Below are 23,934 nucleotides of genomic sequence, written 5' to 3' on the forward strand. Positions count from 1 at the left end.
TATTACCTCAATTTCTATTTCTATTATTCTGCTTTTTGCATCATCAGATTTAAGATTTATATTTGAAATCATTAAAGCTGTGGGAGGCAGAATTTAACAAAAAAAAACTTTTAAAAACTCAAAGTAGAGTGAGTAGGCCTACTCCTCTTGCAGTTCTTCCTTTTCCTTCTCTGTCCAGCCCCTCCCATAAGGCGAACATGCACCGGCTTCTTACAGTAACCTGTAGGAGTACAAGTCATTCAGTTCATCCTGATGCCGTTATATAGCGGCAATTCTATCAGAATGGCCGTCCCGTTTTCTTTGTAAAGCCCTTTGAAATGATTCAAGGCTCTAGTTAGCTACAGAAACATGAACTTGAATTAGCTGCAGCCGTGAGCTAGGGTTAGCAGAAGGCTAAACTACGGGCTCGTCTGCCGTGTTTATGTTTCCTCTCACACCGCCTCTGTCGTGTCCTTGTTCGGATGGCAGCTGGAGGCGGTGCCATGGCTTCGGCCTCTGCTCGTAGCAGGCTGCTGCCATTTTTACAAAAGGGATGTGTGCGCGCACAGCTGCATTTGTTGAACAGCCAATAGGAATCCTTTCTCTCTATGAAATGACCTGAGATTGGCCAAAGTCTTCCGTCACAGACCACATTTTCACAGGAGGTGCAGAAGTCTAGTCTTCTCTCAGACCACTTGAATTACCATATGCTATAAGATTGTTATGGAGATTTTGCCCAACAATGCCGAAAATAAAGTGCCTACCACAACTTTAAGGGATAATTTCTTTGATTCACCCATCAGTGCACTTATTGAAAAGACTGAAAGTCCACAATATTTTGTGCATTTAGTTGGGGTAATTATATGTAGAACCTGAAGTTGTAGTAGAAGGTGGTCAGTGCCTATGGGTGTTAGTTCAGTTATCGAGAAACGCTACAACACGCACGCACGCACACACACACACACACACACACACACACACACACACACACACACACACACACACACAGAAGGCAGGAGAGAAAGAGATGATTGATGGGATTGATCATATGATAGATGCGGTTATTGATCTGAAAATGTTCGATACAGTAACTACGACGGCAACAACAACAACCACAACACTCACGTTAATCTTCTTGCTGTCTTTAATGATTTCAACTGATGGGTAAACAAAACACAGGGAAATCTTAACAAGGGAAAAACAAACCCTAATAATTAAGAATCTGTCTTTTCAGCAAAAAAAAGATGAAATGAACATATTGATATTAATGATTTACAGTGAAAAAAACTGCTGACAATGTCCATGAATTTTTGTGAAACTGGGATTGTTATCTGTCATTTGCTTCATAACAGCTTACTTCTCCTCATAATCAACAGATGGTGGCAGAGATACAGTTTAGCATTTAATCAGGGCAATTTTGCTGCTACGGTAACTGAAATCCTGCTGATTAAATGGTGGATTCAATCACCTTAAGGGGCTTTGTAATAACTCCAGACTGTGTGAAATATCACTAAATGTATTACAACATTTTACCATAAAGAGGAGATGATCAGTAATGCTCAGTGAGGTAATTTATTTATTTATTTGTATTTATTATTTCAGGTATCTGAACACCTGTACAGCAGTACACGTAAAAATGCCAGATTATATCCCAGGGGCTAATTTCCATCTGTAGTCCACTAAAGAGATTAAACCTTTGTTCCTGCACGCTGGTGGGATCAATAAAGGTAGTTTTATGTTATTTTGTTGCATACAATTGTATATTAATAATTCATATAATAATGTATTTTTGTAGTTTTAATATTACTAATAAAAAACTGATACATACTGTAGGAAATTGAGGATTATGGCAGTGATTTCGTCTCACAATACTGAACCATCATGTTGACACAAAAGAAACATTTTTAAACAAGATGACGTGACGACTCAAAACAGTCAGCAACAAAGTCCTATAGCAAGAAAATTAAGAACAGTGTGTCTCCTCCTGACAAAGGGGCCTTTTTTTGTTTTGACTCCCAGCTAAATATGAACCTCCCTGTACGCCTTGTGTTGGGTGTCTTGTGATCATGCCAACAGTCCGGTATGAAGCAGTCCAAAATAGATGAAGGCAGCAAGAAAGAGCAAGTATTAAAAGAGACAAACACGTGTTTAGTAAGAGATTTGTGCCCTGTAATTTTCTTTGGAACATTTGTCACTGCTTGTGTGACTTGTGCAAACTGTTTGTATTCCACCTGAGATCAGAGAAAGTATCACCAGAGTCTTCCATGTTTCGCTAAATGAGGCCAAAGGCAAAGCTTGCCATGTCTGCATTGTCTCACCTGTGTGCTGCTGTGTAGCCACAACAAGCCTGGTTGTTTTGAGCACAAACACAAGTGCACTCACACTGCTCTCGTGTTTACCTGTAAACAGCACAGACATCACGGGGTAACGAGGACTGCTCGGTCGCGATGTCTGAATCTGTCCACATCCAGCCTCGTTTCAACAAACAGTTTAACTACGCTGTTAGCAGATGTTTTTAAAAAGCTTAAATGCTTAACAGCATCACTATCACACAAATTAAACCAGTCACAATGTTCTTTGAGTAGAAGGGGTTGAAATCACGAGTCTACCAATTTGAGATGATTTTGGTGAGGAGGTGATAGCTGTGAAATAATCCTGTTCAATACAATGAACAATTCAAACGGAATGGCTCTGAATATTCACTCCTTTCTAATAAGAAAACAACAATTTTCCTTGGTGTTATGAGAAGCTGTGCAAGTGGAAAAAATACACTTTGATGGAACCAGGATCCTAAATCAACGACAGCTACAATAACTTACAACCTTTTCTTTTACCTCTTCCTCATTTTCTTACGTTTTTCTTCCAACAGGCATTTCAACAAAATAACACTTTTTTGGAGATGAACTAGAGGTGCAGCAGATGGTTTTTATGGTTAGATCATAAGTTATATCAATAATAAAAGATTCCACAGGATAAAATGAAGCACAGTATGTTTGATGTGTTATGACTAATTTCACACTGTACATTATATTCTGATGGAGAACCCAACTTTTAATGACAAATGAATCAAGGAATGCATTCCAAAACTGACATTTATCTGAGCATTTGTCTCAAAATGTTCATTTAATGGCTCTTGTTGTTTTCCATAAAGTTTGAAAACTGTGTCCCCCTCTCTGCTCTCACAGAGTTTCAGCACTTCTTTATGTTGATGTGATGTTTGTCACATTGCTGACCCGTGATTAACACAACAAGGGTTTAGTATCCATCTGCTGTAGTGGGAACTTAGCTTTAACATTCCACAGAAAAACAGCCTGTGACTCTGTATGGCTCTCAAAACATCTAATGCTCCATGACTGTTGGGGATACGAGTGAGATGATGCACAAAATATATATTCGACTTTGTCTTTCTCTGAAACACAACTTAAATTCTTCAAAAATTTTACCATGTTTTGCAGTTCACTGTATTTTGATCTTTAAAGCACTGTTGTAGCACGAACAACAGATGTATTCGTTCAACAAATTTTAGAAAATATGAGTAAAACTTAGTATATTTATTGGATTATATGTAGATGGCAAAAGAGACAGTACATGAGAGGCAGCTACAGCTCTGGTTATGTTTTGCAGTAGTTCTCTGATACATGTAGCTTATTGTTCAGCTGTTGCCGCTGTATGAACTCTGAGGTTTCCTCAAGGATCTGCCCTGGGATGTGGAAGTCAGCTGGCGTGTTCTGCTGAACAGCTGATTCCTGAAGGCCCTCAGTCTCTGGCTCCTCTGGGCTGGCTCTGCTATGAGAGTTGCAGGGCTCCAGATTGCATCCAGTGCCCTGAAGGAACTGCAAAAAGTTCTCCTCAATAGAGGCCTCGCGGCTGGGCAGCTGCTCCCCTTCGCTGGGCCGCTTGAAGAGGCAAGCCAGGTGTCGGCCAAGCTCCTCGCGAATCTGCCGGTTCAGGCAGCCATAGAAGAAGGGATTGGAGGTGAAGCAGAAATAGCCAATCCATGTGACCACATCCTCCAGCTGGGCCAGAGAGGCAGGAGAGGTAGACACCACAGCCGAGTAGAGATGAAAGGAGAAATATGGCAGCCAGCAGCAGAGGAACTGTCCTCCCACTGCCACCAGGACCACCGCAGCCTTCCCACCACTGAAAGTCCTCTGAGGGGTGGTGCGGGCACCAGTTCCACCAAGGCTGGCTGCCATAGTGGAGTGGCTGCTGATGGACTCGGACCGTTGTTGCGGTGTGTCCATCCAAGTGGGAAGCAGACCGTGCTGCATGGCTGCTACCCGTGCCACCATGAACATGTTGCAGTAGACCACCAGAATGATAAGCACGGGGCACAGAAAATAGATAAATGTAAAGAAGACAATGAAAAGCAGCCGTGTGGTTCGGCCTCCCATCCAGTGGAGGGAGCAGTGTCTCTGACCGTGAATGAGGACCGAAGGAGTCCTCACGCCCTGGTTCCCCTGGAGCAGCCATCCCAGGAGAGGCAGCACTGACATGACAATGGCTTTAATCCAGATTCCCACTAGTACCATCACCACCACCCCAACTGTCATCTTCACCTCATGACGCATGGGGTGGACGATATAGTAGTAGCGCTCCACGTTGATAGCACAGATGGTGAGGATGGCAGCGCTCACCAGACACACACTCAAGCAGAGGTAGCTCCGACACAGCACCTCGTCCACAAGGATTCGGTCTGACAGCATCCCCAGAGGCATCAACACCAGCGCTGCCAGCAGGTCCACCAGACACAGGTGGAAAACGAAGGCAAACTTGCGCAGCTGCTGAGTTTTAGTGATGACAATCATCACAGCCAAGTTCCCCACCACTGCCAACACATCGATGATGAGCATAGCACACAGCGCCAAGGACTGGTTCAGATCCACCCCACCTCGGATGCTTGCAACGGGCGGGGTCACGTTAGAGATATTCGGGTGCAGTGAGGCTGGAAATATGGGGAGGCCGGAGAAAGAAATGTTCCAGGAGGGGCTCGGTGTGACAGGGCGCTCCATGAGAGGATGGAATAAGGAGGAGAGAGTCCGCTAAATTTCACGGGCCCATCACCCATCCTCCCCTGTCATAGGGTGTCACTGAGAAGCTCAGGCGGTGGTGTCTGGCATGGCAGCTGGAGCTGTAGAGGCCCTGACACCCGGTAGACTTTAGCCTGGAGCTCTGCAGACGATCAGAGGAATTTTCACGCAATTCCTTGTAACTTTAAGTCCTTCTCTCTCCAAAATGACCTTCAGTTGGAAAGATCTGAAACAAAAGAGAAAGGTTTTATGTTAATTTTCACAACATGGCATGATGCGTTCATGAAATATAACATATATAAAATATATATAGTGTATAATATATGTAGGTCACTAAATGATGAAAAACAACATCCAAGATTACATTTTTTTTTTTTTTTATGTTATATAGCCAAAACATTGGTGAAATATTAGATAGTAGGTTGTAGTCTGGAAATATGACAACTTGAAAGATTTGTCATCCCAAAAAACACACGGTCAGCAGACTAAAGAGAAAATCCCTAAAAACCATCAATCTAATCTGTTGCAAATACTGACAATATACTCCTCTTTTCTTAGTCCATCCACCCATAAAAAGACAAATCAAAGCAGACTTAGATTAATTCTAAAGCAATCTACTATTTGTCCAAATGGCTTTAAATGCAGTCCTTTGCATTATTTCTGTTGCTGTGATGCTGTGAGTTGTCGTGTTGCTCTTGTGCTATAGCTGTAAAACCGTCAGACTTGATGCAGTCTGCACTCACTTGCAGCCTGGGTCATAATTTACTCCATATTTGACATCTGCACCCTCAGATGTGTTGTTTTCAGGGCAGCCGGTGCCTCAGGGAGAAGCTAAAAGCGCAGAGTGGACCATATGTCCCTCTTAACAGAGTCAAGAAGCAAACTGGATGAGCAAATAAACTGTGAAACTCTGCATTACAGAGCTCCATGCTGTCTGAAGTGATGGGAGTAGAAGATCAATAAACACTTTTCATATTATTACAATCATGTTCTCAGAATACATTTTGAAAGACTGAATACTCTTTTGAATAAAACCTATGCAGCTTCATTAAATTATAATCAAAAATTCATGTAAATGGTGGCAGAGCACCTTCAAGTGTTTGTGTGGCCAATGGTTTAGTCATGGAGAGGCCCTGCGCTGTGTTTACTGTCATAACCTTACCTGGACACGACACACACTGTGGAACGTGCAAGGCTTTGGTACATTTCCATATGCTGCACACCTGCATGTGCACTTTTTCCATATCACAAGTATAACAGACTTCATCCCTGCCTGTTGTTTTCCTGCCCATGTACGCACATCTAGCACGACAATCACCTGGCAGATGCAGGCATACTACAGGTGGCCTTTACTGAATAGGTCAAAGGGTTATAGTCACCTTCAGCCCAATAAAATAACCAATAAACAACATCTCAGCTATGATGTCAACAACTGTGAAGCGGCCCTATGGAGATTCTTCATCTAATCAGCATTGATTGTTTTATTGCTCTCTGGTGTTGGGGTAATTTTGTTGCTCTATGGACCACCAAAATTGAAATTCTTCCTCCAAGTCAATTATTACCACAACTCTGTTAAGTGACATGTTCTAGTCCCTCAAAGGGCCTTTTATTACCCGCAAAAATGCCATTATAAAGGATACAAATTGAAAAGAATGTGCCTGTTATTTGTTTAAAATGTAGTGTTTTAAATGTGTTTTATCAAGTCAAAACTACACAAACAGAAATATTTAAATAATAAAAGGAAAAACTAGGGACTACGTGGCTCACATGCAGCACATCCTCCCATTTAATGTAATCAAACCAATGAGAGAAGTACAATTTAGAATCAAACTCTGCCCGAGAAGATCTAATTTTTTTTAAACAAAACTAGAATTTAAGGTTGCAGCAAAATCTCTCCGGCTGCCGGCTGGTAGCCATATGACCCAATAATATGCACATGACACGGTGTTTACTGCGAGGAAAAAACTAGCCTGTTGTTTTCTTTCACTCCTCAGCAGCAACCAGGAGTTTAAATTAGCATACACCTGTGTCCTTTAACATTGATACACAAACATAATGTGAGGTGTGATATGATGAAATAAAACACTGGCTCTAGTATCGTCCTCTTAAATCAGATTTTACTCTTGACCCACTTTTCTAGCAACTTCCATATATTTAAACACACACACACACACACACACACACACACACACACACACACACACACACACACACACACACACACACACACACACACACACACACACAAACATCTCCCCCACACACTCCGCTAACAGGACAGGTATGTGTGGAGATGTGTGTGACGATAAGTCGGTAACATACCTCAGTCTGGAGAGGGCTGCTTCCTCCTCTGCAGGTTCACAGTCTACAGGAGAGCCGACCTGTTTAGCTTTCTCTCCCCCACTCACAGCAAACACACACTGACACACCACATCACAGAGAGAGAGAGAGGAGAGGGGCGCTGCTGTGTCTCCTCTTCACCTGGCCCCTTTCATCTCGTCATCAACTCACACCCAACCAAGCTGACCGTCCCCCTCCCCATCCCTCCAGACACACACACCTCCCTCCTCTCAGCTGTCTTCTAGCCAGGTCTTCGATTCAGGTGGGAGAGCAGGAGCAGAAGGGAGAGATGAGAAAATGAGGAGAGGGCTCCTTTCTTCCAACCTATAATGCACAAAGATTGGACACACACTTTCATACACACATGTACTGTCTCCGGCACGCGCCCAGGGCAACTGCAGAGCCGTGCAGAGCAGACAGGCAGGCGGCGGGTGGGCAGGCAGCACCCAGCCTCCCTGCTCTCCACTGGGTCTTAGTGTCTCACTACCTCTGGGCTCCTCATGAAGGGATGGCTCTGCTTTTCTACCCTTCCAACTAATCTTACATCAGGTTCCACTGACAGGCATAGAAGTTGCCAACAACTTGGAGAAAAAATCACCTTTATCCTCTGGATCAGCATTTCTCTGATTCTCTGTCTCCTTGTGCTCAGCTCCCCAAGATCTCCCTTCATGCACAATCTGGCAAAAGCCCTCTCACAAGGCTGCATTGTTGATTCGCAGAGAGAAAAAGAATCCCAGTGGTTAATGTTAATGAGCTGAGATTAACATTTACAAAAGCCCGGCCTACACAACATACATTTTACACTTCCTGAACTATTCCCTGCCCTGAGGAATGACTTTGTTTACCAGTGTGAGAAGTACAGTATGATCCATATATATATATATATATATATATAGTATAATACATATAAGCATAGTACAGTTGTTTAATCAAGCAAAAGTAGCAAATGGTTGTGTTTTATATTATTTTGCAGAATATTTTTGATTTTTGGACTGTTAGTTGGACAAAACAAGATCTTGGTTTTAAAGAACTTGTTTTTTGGAAAAATGATCCATCGATAAAGGAAAAAAATGTTAGTTGGAGTCCTTGACAAGGGTCATAAAAACATCAGATAATAAAGCTTTACAATCTTCAATGGAACTGAAAGAATCAAGCTTGAGAGCTGTTTTATATATGTAACTACTTCCAACAAACAACATAGTGGAATTTCAAAATAATCCCGTAAAACATGATAGACAGACCAAAAATGTGTAGGCTGAAGCTGTACATCTCATTATGCCTACTCTTCTTACAATGCACAACCTAGTTGGCATCAAAAGTAATATCAGACAAAAATAACTCAGGTTAAGTAATGTTTGGATCGACCTCAGCCCCAGAGATATAATTGGAGATATGAGGCAGTTTGGCAGCTTTTGCAGTAGAACTTTATGAATATCATGAGATAATTAGTACGGAAATCCTGTTTTGTTCCTTTACATTGTGTCATGTCTGGGGATATCGTATTAGCTAGAAAATGTTATTTTGGGATTAAACTGTAGAGATTGGCACATTGTTGCTGCCTCTGGCTTATGTCCTTTGTTGTTCTCCCTGTGAATCACACTTTTAGTAATCGTGCCAAATGAGATGATTTGATAACAATGTGCTTTGGACACAGGAAGTAACCTTTTGATGTATTGAGGTGGCTTGTATCTGTCAACTCTACTCATTTTTTCTTGTTACTGTATTTTACTGTGATCCCCTTTTTTATCCAACCCACAGTGTATGGGCTTTATTTTGAGGTTTTCTTGTCTCAATTGATGCTCTGAAAATTGCTTATTCCTCCTTGCTTATTCCTCCCTCAGGATTTGCATTTCCCACACATCAGTATGTGACATCTCGCTTTCATGCAGTGTACTGTATTTCCTGAGGGATTCATTTGTCAGTGGAAGTGCAGCTCCACAAACCCTGATTAGTTTATGAGTCAGTGCTTCTAGTTACTGAAAAATCAATTGGTAAATTGAACACATTTTCAGTTATTGATCAAAATACGGTGTTACTGTTTGACAAAGTTTACCCGACATGAACCTGCTGCTGTTGTTTTTGGGTTGATTTTGTAACTTGGACAGTTTGATGATCACACTGTGTGCTGCTGCTGCTGCTGCTGCTGCTGCTGCTGCTGCTGCTGCGGTCGCTCATATGATCTGTAGGAAGAAGGCAGGATCAGATATTAAATTTCCCCTGAAATTTATTTTAGCAGTAAACTAAAGGCAACTGATGATAAATAATGCCCTTAGTGTTTTTAAATATGATTATCCCAGATGTGATGCTACTACTGAGTCGTTTTGAAGTATAGAGGATTCTTTGTTTGTGTTGTTAATGCTCCACTCTTCAAGTTATATGTACTGTGTGTGTGTGTGTGTGTGTGTGTGTGTGTGTGTGTGTGTGTGTGTGTGTGTGTGTGTGTGTGTGTGTGTGTGTGTGTGTGTCCTGTGACTGAGCTCGTGTCTGAGGTGTTGAATAATGACAGAAATAGCAGCTACTTGCTCATGCCAGCAGCACCAATCACAGGGGAGGGAAATACAATGGTTTACATGGCAACCACGACTTCAGACCCTCCTCACCCCCCAACCCTCACCCCCACCTTCATCCTACCCCCCAACCCCGCCACCACCCCTCCAATCCACCCACAGCAGATAAGAAAAGGGCAACAACCTCAGAGCATAAATACACACACTCTCATACACACAGCATGCATTACCAGCCATTAGGAGTGTTCAATGTGTTTAGCAACCATGTTGGGTCTGTGATTATTTTAAGCTTCCCTTTTCCCCTATTTAACAGAACACAGGTGGGATGATTCATGTTAAATTACAGCTGCTGATCTAATATTGTTTCCATTGTGATCTCAGATCTCATCAGTAGGGGGAGCTCTCACATTTAACACCTGAAATCCTAGAAACAATCCTTCTTTATTGGGCACATCAACAATTAAAAAGCCCACTGGTAAATGCCCACAGAGCAGGACATTTAATGACATTTATTGCTTTATAAGGTTGCAATGCAGAGCAGTGATCCAAAATAGATTTCTTAGGGTATGTTTAAATCTACGGAAATGGAAAGAAAGAGTGTCACCAAATGCTGATCCACATGCTTCACTAACTCCTTTAAAGTTATTAGAGCATGTAGATCTTAACATATTTCATCCTGCCTAGTTTTAAACATTTATTCTGCATTCTTCTCTAACCCCTGACCATTCAGACATATTCAACACCCCAAAACACATTCTATTTAAAGAAATCGTTTTTTTACAGCAAAGATTTGAGTTTGATGAGTAAACTGCATGACTGAAATCTACTTCTTTTTTTTTTAAGTTGACTTTTACAATAAACATCATACAATTTGGGATAGCTTGCTGGGAGTCCTGGGACTGCCAGAGAATACACTAACCAGTAACAGTAACTGGTTTGTGCCTTTTGATTTCCCAAACTAATGCATTGGAGTCCAAACAGACACAATTAGCAATCTCTGTTGGCTCCAGGTTGGCACTGTCATCCTCTGCACACATTGAGTCACTGATGAGGGCCAACGCTCTGGGCTGTTGTCTGTCTGGAGACACATAATAACACCAAACCTAAAATATGGAGCCAAGACTGTAATAATAATTAAAAAAAACACAGGCATTTGAGTTATTGCTACTGATTCCAAAGTGTCATTTTATTTTTATTTTTCAATATGTTTCAGATTTGGAATGATGCTAGTGACTCTATTACTGACTGGAAAAATACGCAAAAAAACGTACCACCTCATCACTCGATGACTCTTTTAAGTGTCACACTTTTTATTGTGAGAACATCATGACTCCTCTTCGAGTTTTTTATTCACTTGCCTAATAGTTTCATGTCATAGGACTGATTCACTTGTTAATTTCTGATTATCATAACAATGTGTCTTACCAGTGAAACTATCTAGTGAATAACTTTTTGATGTTGACATTTTGATACTACTGGTGACAGTGTCCATGAATAATTTGTGGTTGCATTTGTAGCATCTGGCTGGTGGTGCAGTGAGGTGAGATGTCCTTGATTGAGTCACAGATGGCCTACAGGGGCTTTGCTGTGCTTTACACTGCGGCAAGACACAACCTTCATCTGTGAGAAGCCCATACAGCTCAGAGCAATTTAAATGGACCTGGTGGACCAGAAATACAGTAGGAGATAACATAACATAAAGTTTTTCTGTTATTTTGGCCATACCCTGTATGGCCAGTACATGGGGTGATCAAAATAACAAGGATTCTCCTGCCTGTAAGGGCCAAACCATTAAAGCCATTTTAAACCCACTTACCTTTATTTTAAAAAGTACATAAAAATCATGAAACATGAACAGCGAGGTTCCATTAAAGCATTTGAGGTTGTTACACACAATCAAGGTTTCAAAACATGCAGAAGAAAATATCTCAGGCACTAACAAGTTAAAATGTTTGAATTAAAATGTTTGAAAAATATATTAATATATAACAAATATATAACAAATTCATTTTGATTCAAAAGCAAGTCTTCATCAGCCTGTTTAGAAAAAGAAAAAAATAGTTAGAGAAGCTTTATACCACTCTCATAACTATGTTACATCACACTCTTCTCTCTCAGTCCTGAGCAGCACATTAACATGAATGTATTATTTTACTGTTTATCTTTCATGCAGTAACAAAACCTCTATATGTGGATGCTTATTTCTGTAACAATCTCTTGTGAGAGCAACAGTCACATATGATTTGACATACATACAGCAAACTCAAAGGATGTCCCACAGCCGCAGTGTAATTTTCATAGAAACCAATCAGTGCAGTCAGTCAGTTGATTAATGGTTGTATCAGCAAGAAGAACCTTCTCATCTCCTCCCCTCCCATCTGTAGGTTACCCATCATACATCACAAGTCTCTTCTGTCCTGATAAGGCAGAATATTTGCATTTATATTCTGGACCCTCTTCCTCGCTCACATCAGGACGCTTGAACTCAGTAGTTTTAGATGTAACATCAATATCCACCATACATATGAACACTCAGCCTTTTGATAAAAGTGCATTTACTGTCAGTGAGCATCTGCACAGTTGAGCCCAGATGTACTGTATTATTAGCCATGCACCTTTCAGTTATTGATTTTTCAATTTTGTTATTATGGGAGTCAATGTAATCTGTAACTTTTTATTTTTCATAAGAGGATTATTCTCTTTCTCTCCATAGAGAAAATGTTTAGTTACATAACAAATGCGCTCATTCTTTTAAACAAATAACATTAAGTCAATTTAATAAGATTATTTTATCATTATACTGCAAACAGCAACATGGAAATCCAACATTATTTAAACTTTTTTTTTATTGTGGTGGTTCAATAAATCCATTTCAATCTGCCAACTCATTAAACAATTTATTATGTGACTACAGAATATGTACAGAGTTGGTGTTTGCATGTGGACTCTGACCTCGTCTTTTCCCGCAGGCAAACATAAAGGCTCAGCCTGCAGAGATTGGGCAGAGATTGGGGGGTTTATTAAGGTCAGAGTCTGCAGGTGATGCAGGAGTGGCGGGTGGATGGGACTATTATTATAACATTAGCTGCAGTGAAACAAGGCTAAGAGCCTACCATGCTAGCGGCTCTGTGAGGCTCAAATGTTTGGCAGGTATAATGTTTATCAATGTTTGCCATCTTACATTAGCATGTTAGCATGTTAACATTGGTTGATTAGAGCAAAAACTAAAACAAAGTACAGCTGAGGCTGATGGGAAAATTATAACAATGTAGGCCATATAGCGGTCATGAAAATCAGTGATTACGTGCTTCACGAAGAGAAGGTATAAGGCAATTAAATAATTAAAGTGAAAGCTGTGATTTTTTTTTAGTCATTAGTTTAGCAAGTATTAGGCATACAACATTTTGACCTGATGATTGAGAGATGAAAAGGGACCCATGTCTGTACACAATTTCATGACAATCTATCTGATAGTTGTTAAGATATTTCTGTCAAGACCAAAGTGGTGGGCAGAACAATCAATTGACATTTCCATCCCTACAAATTCTGCTAGCTAAAAAGTTGATGTTTAAGAGGACAATCTTTCAAAACGTTTAAATTGTAATTCCTTTCTTGCTGTGCGACTGCTATGGCAACAACTAGAATTACACTATTTCACTCTCAGTAGCCGTGTTTCTATTCAATTGTCAAGCAAATTTTAAGCAAATGTTTTAAATGTTGCAAAAAAGAGATGTGAATTAGGCGCGTTTCCATCAACTGGTTTGGAACGAATAAGATACAGCGTAGTTTTGTCAGAAGTTGGCGCTATAGGCTATGCATGGCTGTAATCCGTCAGTAATTAGAAAAGAATTAGAGATGCAGATCGGAAACATAACAAGTCACCTTGGCCGCATCTAACCCATCTATGACAGAAAAATGGAGAGAAGTTGTCAGGAATTTGGTTCAATTGGGCAAGTTTGAATTGTTCTTTTATGTTAGCAGGCATTGGCCAAGTTTCATGCTGTCCGGAGACGAAGAAAAATGTATATAATAATTCATAATAATTAATATAATACGCTAACAGAGGAAACAGTTGATCATGTGAGTTAAATGTTCGCTACGTCAGAACTTATTCAGCAAAGGCGTTTCCATGTCCCATTTAGCGCATCAGTTCTTTGCGCAACAGCGTAAAAACATTGAGCAATTAAAGAAGTTTTATCAAATTTTGCTGTTTTCAGACAGCTTTTCTAAAAATGCATAACAATATGTGAATGGAAACACGGCTACTGTCACATTTTTCACTTATTTTGAAGAAAATAAAGCTGGGACCAATGAGGCTTAATGGCATGTTAAAATTGAATTTTACATGGTAATATTTTATGCAAGGCAGTTCAATGACGTCAGATTTAAAACAGCTTAAAGGCCACAGACTGATTAGTGAAATAAAGAGTTTTTGTTTTTGTCTTTCACTGGTCTAATGTCTTTGTTAATATCTCACTGGCTCACACTGCACAACCTATTCTCTCTGGTTTGACAGCTGATGAAAAAGAATTACTCACTCTAGCTGTCCAAATGAACATTAGGTGACAGCAATAGTCGTGACATACATATTCATGAGAACATCAAAAATGCCAGAGTTAAAAAGTGAAACATTGATGCAACAACTTGCCATGTCTTTAGTACAGTTTGTGAGCTTTTCACTCAGTCACATTACATTAAAAACGTAGTTCTATCAGTGGTGCTGCTGCTGGTCTTTTCTCTAGAAACCAGCTCCTATGAGACAACTGAAATGAAAACCATCAGCATCAGGTGAGGACTACAGTCAGACACTAGTACAGTATATACAGTAGCTTTTTTACTCTCAGTCCTCATCTTTTCCCTCCACTGCCATCTTGCTCATGTCTTCTGTCCTCATTAGAGCCAGCCAGAGAGAGCCGAGTCCTGCAGGTGGGATGTTGTGAAATCAGACAGATGCTGCAAAGTTAATAATGCAAGCCAGCTGTCAGAGTTCTGAACACTTAGGAAAGCAGCCTTTAAGCTAGTCAGACACTCAGACACAGTGGTTCAACAACCTTAAACACATTTTGACTTCTGCCACAGCAGCACATGCACAAGTTTACAGTAAAAAAAAATATTCCTGCAAAAACTGCAAAATACAAACCCGCTGAAAAAAGCAATAGCAACATTTTGGGAGATAGCCTATGCTTATTTGCTTTTTTGCCAAGAGTTAGATGAAAAGGTTGATATCACTCAAGTCTTCTCATTTAGTAGATGAGTGTATTTCCCAAAATAAAAAACTATTCCTTTAACTCAATACAGCAATCCTCAGATGACACATGAAAATAAACACTGCTTTTTCCCCCCAACTCCTCTTTTATTCTAAATGGTCACGATGTTTTCACCACCAATGCCTTTTCTCACTAATTATGCAGAAACAATCATATATCATATATCAATAATAGACAAGAAACACATTGAGGATCAGTTTTCTCTCTATGGTTTCCGACAGTAATCTCCATGCTACAATTGGCTGCAGTTCAACTATACCCGGAACAAGTGAAAAGTGTCATCTGCTTCCTTCTGGCCTTATTGACTTTTATTGCACATGATCAAAGACATTATCTCTTCTCTGTTAAATGTAGTGACTGAGCTTTAATCCACATTCACATATAACAATATGTTATGTGCAACCAATGCAAAAATATTTTTCAAACTAATAATTTATTATCATAAAAATAAAATTTCTATGTGATTCCTTCCTATATATATCTCACAGGGACATCATGTGTATTATACTCTCTTTTCTCTTTTTTTTTTAAATCACAAAAAATAAGGAGCTTAATCCAAAGCCTTTCAAATTCAAGGTCACAAAGAGGACACTCACAGTTAGGTGCTCAAGGGCACCATATCGTCTGAGAATCACAATGTTTTCACTGTGTTTGTGTAAGAGGAAGAGGTTTGTGAGTTTTGTTTGTATTTGTCACTGAGCACATAGCTCTGTGGTAATGACAGCAGAAACAGGATGGAATTGTAATAATGACCCTGCATTAAACCCCTGTTTTCCCAGAAGCTGCCACACACTCCAGTACAGAGAGCTGTGATTAATAGAGGCAACAGAAAGAGAAGTAGAGCTTTCAAATCCCTTAAAGCTCACCACAAGGCTGTTCCCAAAGCTGAAGATTATTACAGACTGACACAGGCACAAAACAAATCTGTTTAATTTACAGTAAAGCTCTCTCTCTCTCTCTCTCTCTCTCTCTCTCTCTCTCTCTCTCTCTCTCTCGTGATCCCCAGAGCACCGGGCTTTTTCCTCTTGATTGTGGTTTTGTTTGCAGTGTGTAGGACGCCCCTGGACCCTGGATAACCATTATCATGACACAGATGTCAGACAGCAAATCTGATGGTACCAGGGTTGCAGTAGCATTGTAACTTTCCAAATGAGTCACTTGATGACTCTGAAGGCGAAAGAAACCTTAATTTAATCACTGAGAAAAGTGCAAAGAGAGGGGAAAAAGGAACAGGCAAAACAAGTATTCAGAGTAAAATTAGCATGGTATAAAAATATTCTATTACAAGCAAAAAGTCCTGCACTTAAAATACGAGTTCAAGTTGATCTAATGAATATTTTTATATCAATAATGGATACAATTTTTTTGATGTTTAATGTTTAATGTGAAAGGTGTCGCTCAACCCACTCCGTAGTTCCCTTCACCCCTACGGAGACTTGCGGAATCGTTTAAACTCATTGCTTTGGTTTTCACAGCCCACAGGCAGCTGTTTTCGACAGGAAAGCTGTAAAAACCCACCGTTCACTACCAGCTCAGCACCAAACAGCATACAGACACACAGTTAGCGAATAGCTGGTGAACATAGTGGAGCATTAAAGATCCAAATATTCCCAACAGGAGTTGGTGGAGACCAAAACAGAGCAAAAAGTAGAGCAAAAAGTGGACATTGTTCCCATACAACTAAGCTGCATTCTCAATTACGTTTTGAGGGAAACGTATTTTCTCACGGATTATGTTTCTTTTCATAGTGCCTCAGAGTAACAAGGCCACAACAAGAAAATTGTGCACAACCCACACTCTGACTGGATGCAGTAATTGTATGTACAGCTCATTCAAATGTTACAGTATAAATCACACCAAAAACATGCATAATGTTAGTATTTCATGACAACTATATTTCCCATATGTGGCTGCCATACTGGGTTAATTTAAAAGACTATAATTTTCAACCTTCTCAGAATTAAAGCCAACAATTGTTTGTAAAGAAGAAAATAGTACTGTAGGTCATGGGCATAAATCTGATCTAACAGTAGGGGGGGACAATAAACATAAAATTTCGGAAGAGCAATTTTTGAAGGGGACACAAATAATACAGCCAATTATACTCGTAGAGGACATGTGTACACAGAGGAAAGCCTTAATACTATCATTAGTGTAGCATGGAGACTGTACCATTGTCCTTCTTTTCAGCATTTCTCTTGATTCAATGAAAAAGCTGACTAAATTGACCAAAATATTCTTCTTTAAAACCATTTATTTATTTTGAAGTTGTTTACAATCAAGCCACAAAAATACCTTAAAACATAATGACTTATTTTCAAAAAGTGTCCCCAAATAAAAGAAATACAATGCTTTTGTACACTTGTTAAATTAGCTGATCATAATGTAAGTTAGTGAGCCACTGGTAAAGCTCATCTGCTCACCCTGACAGCCACACACCTCCAAAAATATGAACTAAGCTCAACACACTTACCTGAGACTCCACACCTGACTGTCCCTGGTCTCCCTGTTCCTCAGTTCTTTCCGTCTCCTTTGCCTGTGACATAGTGACGTTAGTATTTCCATAAGCACCCATTCTTATAAAGATGTTACAAAATTGTCTTGATATGAGGACTTAATGTACTTACTTGGCGTTTTGGTGTAAGCCTACTGAAAAAGGATCTTATGTCTGTTTTTCTTTTCTCTTGTCATTTTATCTGGGCAACAACAACACAAATCTGTAACGTCAGATGTCTAAATATGAGTTCATAGGTTCACCACGCGGTCATATTATAATTATGAAATGATCTTGCGTCCTCCACATAAATATTAGGTTTCTTCTGGGACAGAGGATATATTTTTAACTGATCTGCCACTGAACTTCATATTGAGCAAAACACAACTGTAGATCTTCAATATTAACCCTAATATCAGTTCACACACATAACGTTAGGCTTATCGCCGTGGTAACGTTAGTTGTAGTGGGTGCATTTCTATCCAACAAGCTATTAAACAAGCTAGGCTACATTATATTAAACTAACATAGCGAACTTTTTGTCATGACTAATTCATTAATTACTTTTAATGCATCATTTAAGCATAATTTCTATTTGAGAAAATAAAATCTTCATCCGATGTTTAATGTGAATAAAATAGCCTTGAACCGCCTACTTACTACATTCCTGTCACTACCCGATGTGACGGTGAGTCTAGTGCAGATCCTACAGCATGCAGTGGACCAAACCACTGTGAGGCAAGGGAGGGGGAGCTCAAAATGTTTCTAAACTTAAAAAGCATTTTTGGGGTTTGTATTGTTTTACTACTTACACAGATATTTTAAGTATACATCATTATGTTATTTACAATACACAGCATTGTTTTAATGATATTTCTAGGGGGGGACAACCCTTAGATGGGGGGGGGGGTCCTGACCCCCCCGACCCCCCTGGGATTTACGCCCTTGCTGTAGGTGTGTTTGTTTGCTTGCCGTTCTTATACTGTAGGTCTCTTTTTAAAAATGGATCTTAATACTTTTTAAATAGAGAAATTACTAACTACTAATCGGTTTCTTTCCTGTAATACATTATGACGTAGGAAAAGCAGCATGTGTAAATAATAACATAATGGCTGAATTGCATTTAGCTGATTCAATTCCAGGGTCCTGTGATTGTGCATGCCGTCTTACTGTCACGCTGTCATGGCTAACTGGGATATTTAAATAGAATACAATGCAGCCATCATTAATGTAATTTTCCTACTATGACAACAATTAAAAACATCTGCTCTGAAAAGGCCTATAACTATATATTTTCTGGTTAATTTTTAAACTGCGTTTTGTGAATTTTTTCTCTCTATAAAAACCATTTCTGCTTCTTCAAACTGAACTGTGCCACACTGCCACAGTGAGCTCTTTCACCCTTGATGCTCGTTCACAGGCTGTATCTCTGTACCTGCTGAGTGAGTGTCCAGTCTTGGCTGGAAGATGGGGCACATGGGAGAGCACCCGAGGGTGAACTCGCACCTGAATAATAGATACATCCTCCAGCACCAAAGTAACTGACTCATTCACTTTCTCATCATACAGTGCCATCAGCATCAGCAGCTATTATATAACAACTGCAAAGGCCAGTTCCAGCTTAACAGGGTATGTCTGTCTGTCTGGAGCTGCTGCTGAATTGGCTTTTTGGGCTGACTTCCTGAATAAACCACTCACTGGCAGGATAGAGCTATGAATGAAGGTTGATTAGAGTTTAAAGTTTAAAACCTGTTATAAAATCCTCTTACTGGAGTCACTGCAGTACATTCATGCATGAGGGGTGTGTCTTATGCAATCAGGGCAGTTGTTTTGTTTTGGCTGGCACTGTGAAGGCCAGAGTTCAGGGGGAATGAGAGGAAGTGATGCTCACAGGGGGGATGACCTCATTCCAGTATCTGATAATAGTCAACCAGCTAATGATGGGAATCAAGAAGGTGTGCTTGAGCACTTTGAGAATGATGTCTAAATTTAGAAGCAGCAGAAAGCATCAACGTGTCTATTAATCGAAGAGGCGTACATCCAAAACATTAGCGAACACATACACATCTGACTGTGTCTTCACCTTCTACCTACAAGGAACCTCCTCAGTGTGTGCTACATTATTCACATCCCCGAGCTGAATAAATAAAAGGCACACGGTAAACACCCCTGATCTAATGATGTAACAGGACAATTGTTTTAGAAAAGCCAAAGGACATTCTGTCCAACTCTTTCTCGCTCTGCCACCCTCCCTTCTCCTTCAACATGGATCTCCCCTTTCAGCCCTGTGTCTCCTCTCGTGCTCCATCAAAGCCTCGCAAACCCCTCCCTCCGTCCTGCTGGTGATCCAGCCACTTCTCTTATATGCTTTGGAGGACTTTTCATCAGCATTTAATGCAAAGGTGCAGCAGATTTATGTTTTCAGGCTCCTTAATCTCTTCTGGGTTATGACATCAGAGGTAAATCCACTCAGCCGCTCAATTACACTCCCTTCCTGTATCAAATAGCACTCACCCCATCATAATGTAACGTTTCCATATTTAGCTCACTGCGGTTTTGAGAAAATGATCTGCTATTACGTACTATTGCATTTACACACATTGGGAAAAAGCATCGTTACTCCAGTCTGCTATTGCAGCAGTGTATTCACAATTCAAACTGTATTACTGTGGTGTGTTATTTTGATAATTACTCTGCCTTTTGTCTTTAAAGTGCAGAAAAATATAATCTCAACATGGCATCATCATGTCCTGGTGTAAAAAGATATTCAGGACTGCACCCTGTAACTTCCTTGCATGCTTTCCTCTCAGCCTCATTACAGCACTCCACTCCAAAATGTAGATGCAATTTTCTGCCTCCCCTGGAGCAAAATCATTGCCGTTTGACTGGAGAGCTGTAGAGAAGACCTCTTTGTCCATGTTTGCTGTGCTGTTGGTGGCCACAGGCACCGACAAGTGAAAAGTGAGGGCAAAAATGAAAGCCAAGTGCTCAGCAAACAGGTCACGGTTTTAACCTGTCCACTCTGGCTTGATAAGCTCTTAGCAAAGATAACGAGAGGGACTCCAGGTTGTGCACAGTCTCAGTCATTTGCGAGGGATGGGAAGTCCTCTTTGCCAAGTAATGGACTCTGTGTTGACTGCTGCTGCACCTCTCTGACACGCTACAAAAATGGCTCCAGAGCAGAAGAGATGAGAGGCTAGTAATAAGACACGCTGAGTGAAAAATGAGGAGAAAACACAGAAGAAACGTGGGGCTGAGTGCTGAATAAGGATGTACTGCAGGTGAAAACCAGCAGCAAATACATCCTTATCCCAACCAACAAGCCAATTTTTGAATTCTTGTTTCTGATACAGGGAGCCAAACATTTTCAAGGCAGTGACTCACTGACTACTGAGTCTTTTCCTGCCTTCTCCAGGGAACATCATCTTATTGGCCGAGTGCAGGGGCAAGGCTCTTATTTCAAAGACAGAGGATCATCGTTGTTTTCCCACATAGTTAATTAATAGAGAATGAAATGTTTCCTTTGGGAACATCTAGTGTGCATCAACTCCTTTATCTTTGCCATGAGGAAGGGATTAACAGGTATTGAGAGATACAGACTGGGAAATGCCTTGTCTTCCAATATCTCTCTCTCTCACACATTCTCAACATAACTAAATTATATCCTCTGTCTGTCTCACTTGATTGCAGATTTAAATTTCCTCAGCTTTAAATAGATCCATAACAGGTCCTTGACTCGACAATTTCACCTGACAGAGGTAATTATGAGCAGTTATTACAGCAAAGCTTGTTACTGCATTAGTGACAGCTGTAATTAGTGAGTGAAAACAATGTGTGCCCTGCCTATTGATTACATCCATTGTTAGTACTCACAGTGTAGGCTGACACCTGCTGACCCTCTACACCACAAAAGTAGGGCCTGTTGCTAAGCACTGAAGGAATACGATGTGCCAAGATTACAAACAGCTTGGCTTTTGTTAAAGCATGTGCCGTCCATGCGGGCTTTATCTCTGAGATATGATTGTTGAGTGACCTTGTTTCATCCCTGCACTTCTGATCAAACACAAAACTGAAAGTGTTGCCATGGAAACAAAGAGCAGTCCCGATGTACTGTAAACAAAGATAATGGTTAAATTTTCTTCTTTTTGCTCTTTCCTCTCAAGGCCTCATCCGCGTGTATCAGATTTTTTTTTCGAGCCAGAGAGAATTGATACTGCGAGAAGTGATACTGACCCCCACACTAAACACCTCATTCAGTTACAGTTACCTGTGTCAGACACTCTACAATTTCACTGTTTTATTTAGAATGTATACATTATTAACAATGTTTTGGTGCAAGCTGTGCTAGTGTTTACCTAAATGATCAAACCAGATGTAAAAGAATAACAGTTTATCCAATTAGGACCTTTAAGTGAGAAAATGAACCATCAATTCATCTGGAAGCAGTTTTAATGTGTAGCATCATCATCATGTGTGCTTACAAACCATCTGGTAATTTACTTTACAATTACTTGCTTCAAACTACTTAAATTATTTGGCTAAAATCTGTATTTTTTTTAATAAAAATATATCAAATGGCAATGCAAAAACACTGTGAGCTGGTGAAAAGGGTAACTCGTAATGATGAACCTAAGGAATTATCAACAAAATCTGCAGCTCCTCTCAACTTTACGGTGAACTTTATTTTTTACTTGCTGTTGATAAATGTCTGTGGAGGAGAATATCATTGTTGTAGTTTCTAAGATCCTTCGGTAACACTTTACTTGAAGGTATCTACATAAGAGTGACATGACACTGTCATGACACATGAACCCTAACCCTAACTTGAAGTGTTATGTCATACACGTTTATGACTTGTTTATTATGTCTATGACACATTCATGACAGTGTTATGTCACTCTATGTAGATACCTTCAGGTAAAGTGTAACCGATCCTTCTTTTGTAGCTTATGTCCTTTGCATCTCAGATTGAATGTACAAAACAAAAACAAAGTGCTGCTTGGCACAAAGTCACATACATTGTTGGAACATTTTGTAGGTTTGTTTTGTTTGCAAACAAGCAGGCTACCTGCTACTTTGCAAGCATTTACACGCCTACAGCAACAAGTGAGAAATGTCAAAGGCGCACAATTAGTTTGCTTCCAGTTGATATTAACCATTACTGAGCTTTATACTGAGTTCATTATGTAGCTGTCCGGCCTGCAACTTTACTGTTGGTTCACTTTCAGCGCTCTCATAGCCTCGTTTTCAGCCGCAGCAGCTTATTTCCCTCAGGAGTTGGTAGAGACAAAAAACAGAGAAGAGTAAATATTGGACATGCATTCACCAGGGGCCAGATAATGTTGCTTTGTATCTGCTGTATGCAACTCTTTGCTAACAAGTTCACCATATCTACTTATGCAAATGTTGCTGTTCTTGCATGTTTAAAAACATGTTCACAAATGCAATGAGACAATAAAAGTAATCTTAACTTTGGGCAAAAATAAACCTTTGTATTTTGTGACATGTTGTGGGCGCAACTGCAGGTCTAATGTGCACAGCCAGCATGTAGTTGCATCCAGTTGTGTTGGCTATGTTGTGTAAACCAGTTGGCTCCAAAACAAGAGTGCGTTTACCAGATCAGCAGAGAAGTGAGCACAGACAGAGCCTGCTGTATGTAAACATAATTTACATCAGTGTGATCAGGAGATCATGCTGATAATCTTCTCAGAATGCAGAGTCTCTTGTAACTCTCTGTTATCATTTGTGAAATCTGATCGGGTCATCTTAGGTGAGGAAATGGCTTCCTGGCCGCTAAAGTGCTGGTTGCAAGAGCCATAGTCACTTAACAATGCTTCCACCACTTAAAGGGATACTTCACCGATTTAGAATTAAGCTTTATATCAGCAGAAACATGGTAGTATTTTTGAATGATTGTGCTTCCCTTCCTCATGTCCCCCTGAGACGAGAGATCTCTGTATTGTGGGTCTGGAAAAAAATCTTCCGATGACGTAAAACAACGATTTTTGCGTCATCAGAAGATTTTTTTGCCCAGAGGCAATGGACTACAGCCAGTAGGAGGAGCTACTTCCGCATGTTTTCAACCCGCCCGGAGGGGGTTGGACTGTCATCTTTACCCGAAGGTTACCGAAGCAAAACAAATGTCAGCCATCTTGGCGCTTTGCTAACAGGGAGCAGAAAACTTTTACCGGCCATGTGTACCACCGGGATACATTGGTACAGATCGGAGACTATCCAGGAAACTTTATTACAGACGGAATCTGCGGCGCAGTGGGACAAACAAAATCTACTGGGAAATTTCGTAGACTACTGGCCTT

General features: G+C 40.3%; 1 protein-coding gene across 1 annotated transcript; it reads right to left on the reverse strand.

Annotated features, from left to right (window-relative positions):
- Window positions 1–1,105: 1,105 nt before the first annotated feature.
- Window positions 1,106–7,825, reverse strand: gpr61 (G protein-coupled receptor 61). The gene is made up of 2 exons (XM_078254848.1): window positions 7,332–7,825; window positions 1,106–5,235 (listed from the first exon to the last, which is right to left on the reverse strand). The coding sequence occupies exon 2, from the start codon at window positions 4,989–4,991 to the stop codon at window positions 3,591–3,593; it is 1,401 nt and encodes a 466-aa protein (XP_078110974.1). The 5' UTR covers window positions 4,992–5,235; window positions 7,332–7,825; the 3' UTR covers window positions 1,106–3,590.
- Between the last annotated feature and the right edge of the window lie 16,109 nt (window positions 7,826–23,934).

Source organism: Sander vitreus, chromosome 7, assembly GCF_031162955.1.
Source record: "Sander vitreus isolate 19-12246 chromosome 7, sanVit1, whole genome shotgun sequence".
In the NCBI taxonomy this organism is placed as follows: Eukaryota; Metazoa; Chordata; class Actinopteri; order Perciformes; family Percidae; genus Sander; species Sander vitreus.

What these genes read in the sequence shown, in the direction of transcription:
- gpr61 (XM_078254848.1), bottom strand. Translation starts at nt 4,991, where the DNA reads ATGGAGCGCCCTGTCACACCGAGCCCCTCCTGGAACATTTCTTTCTCC.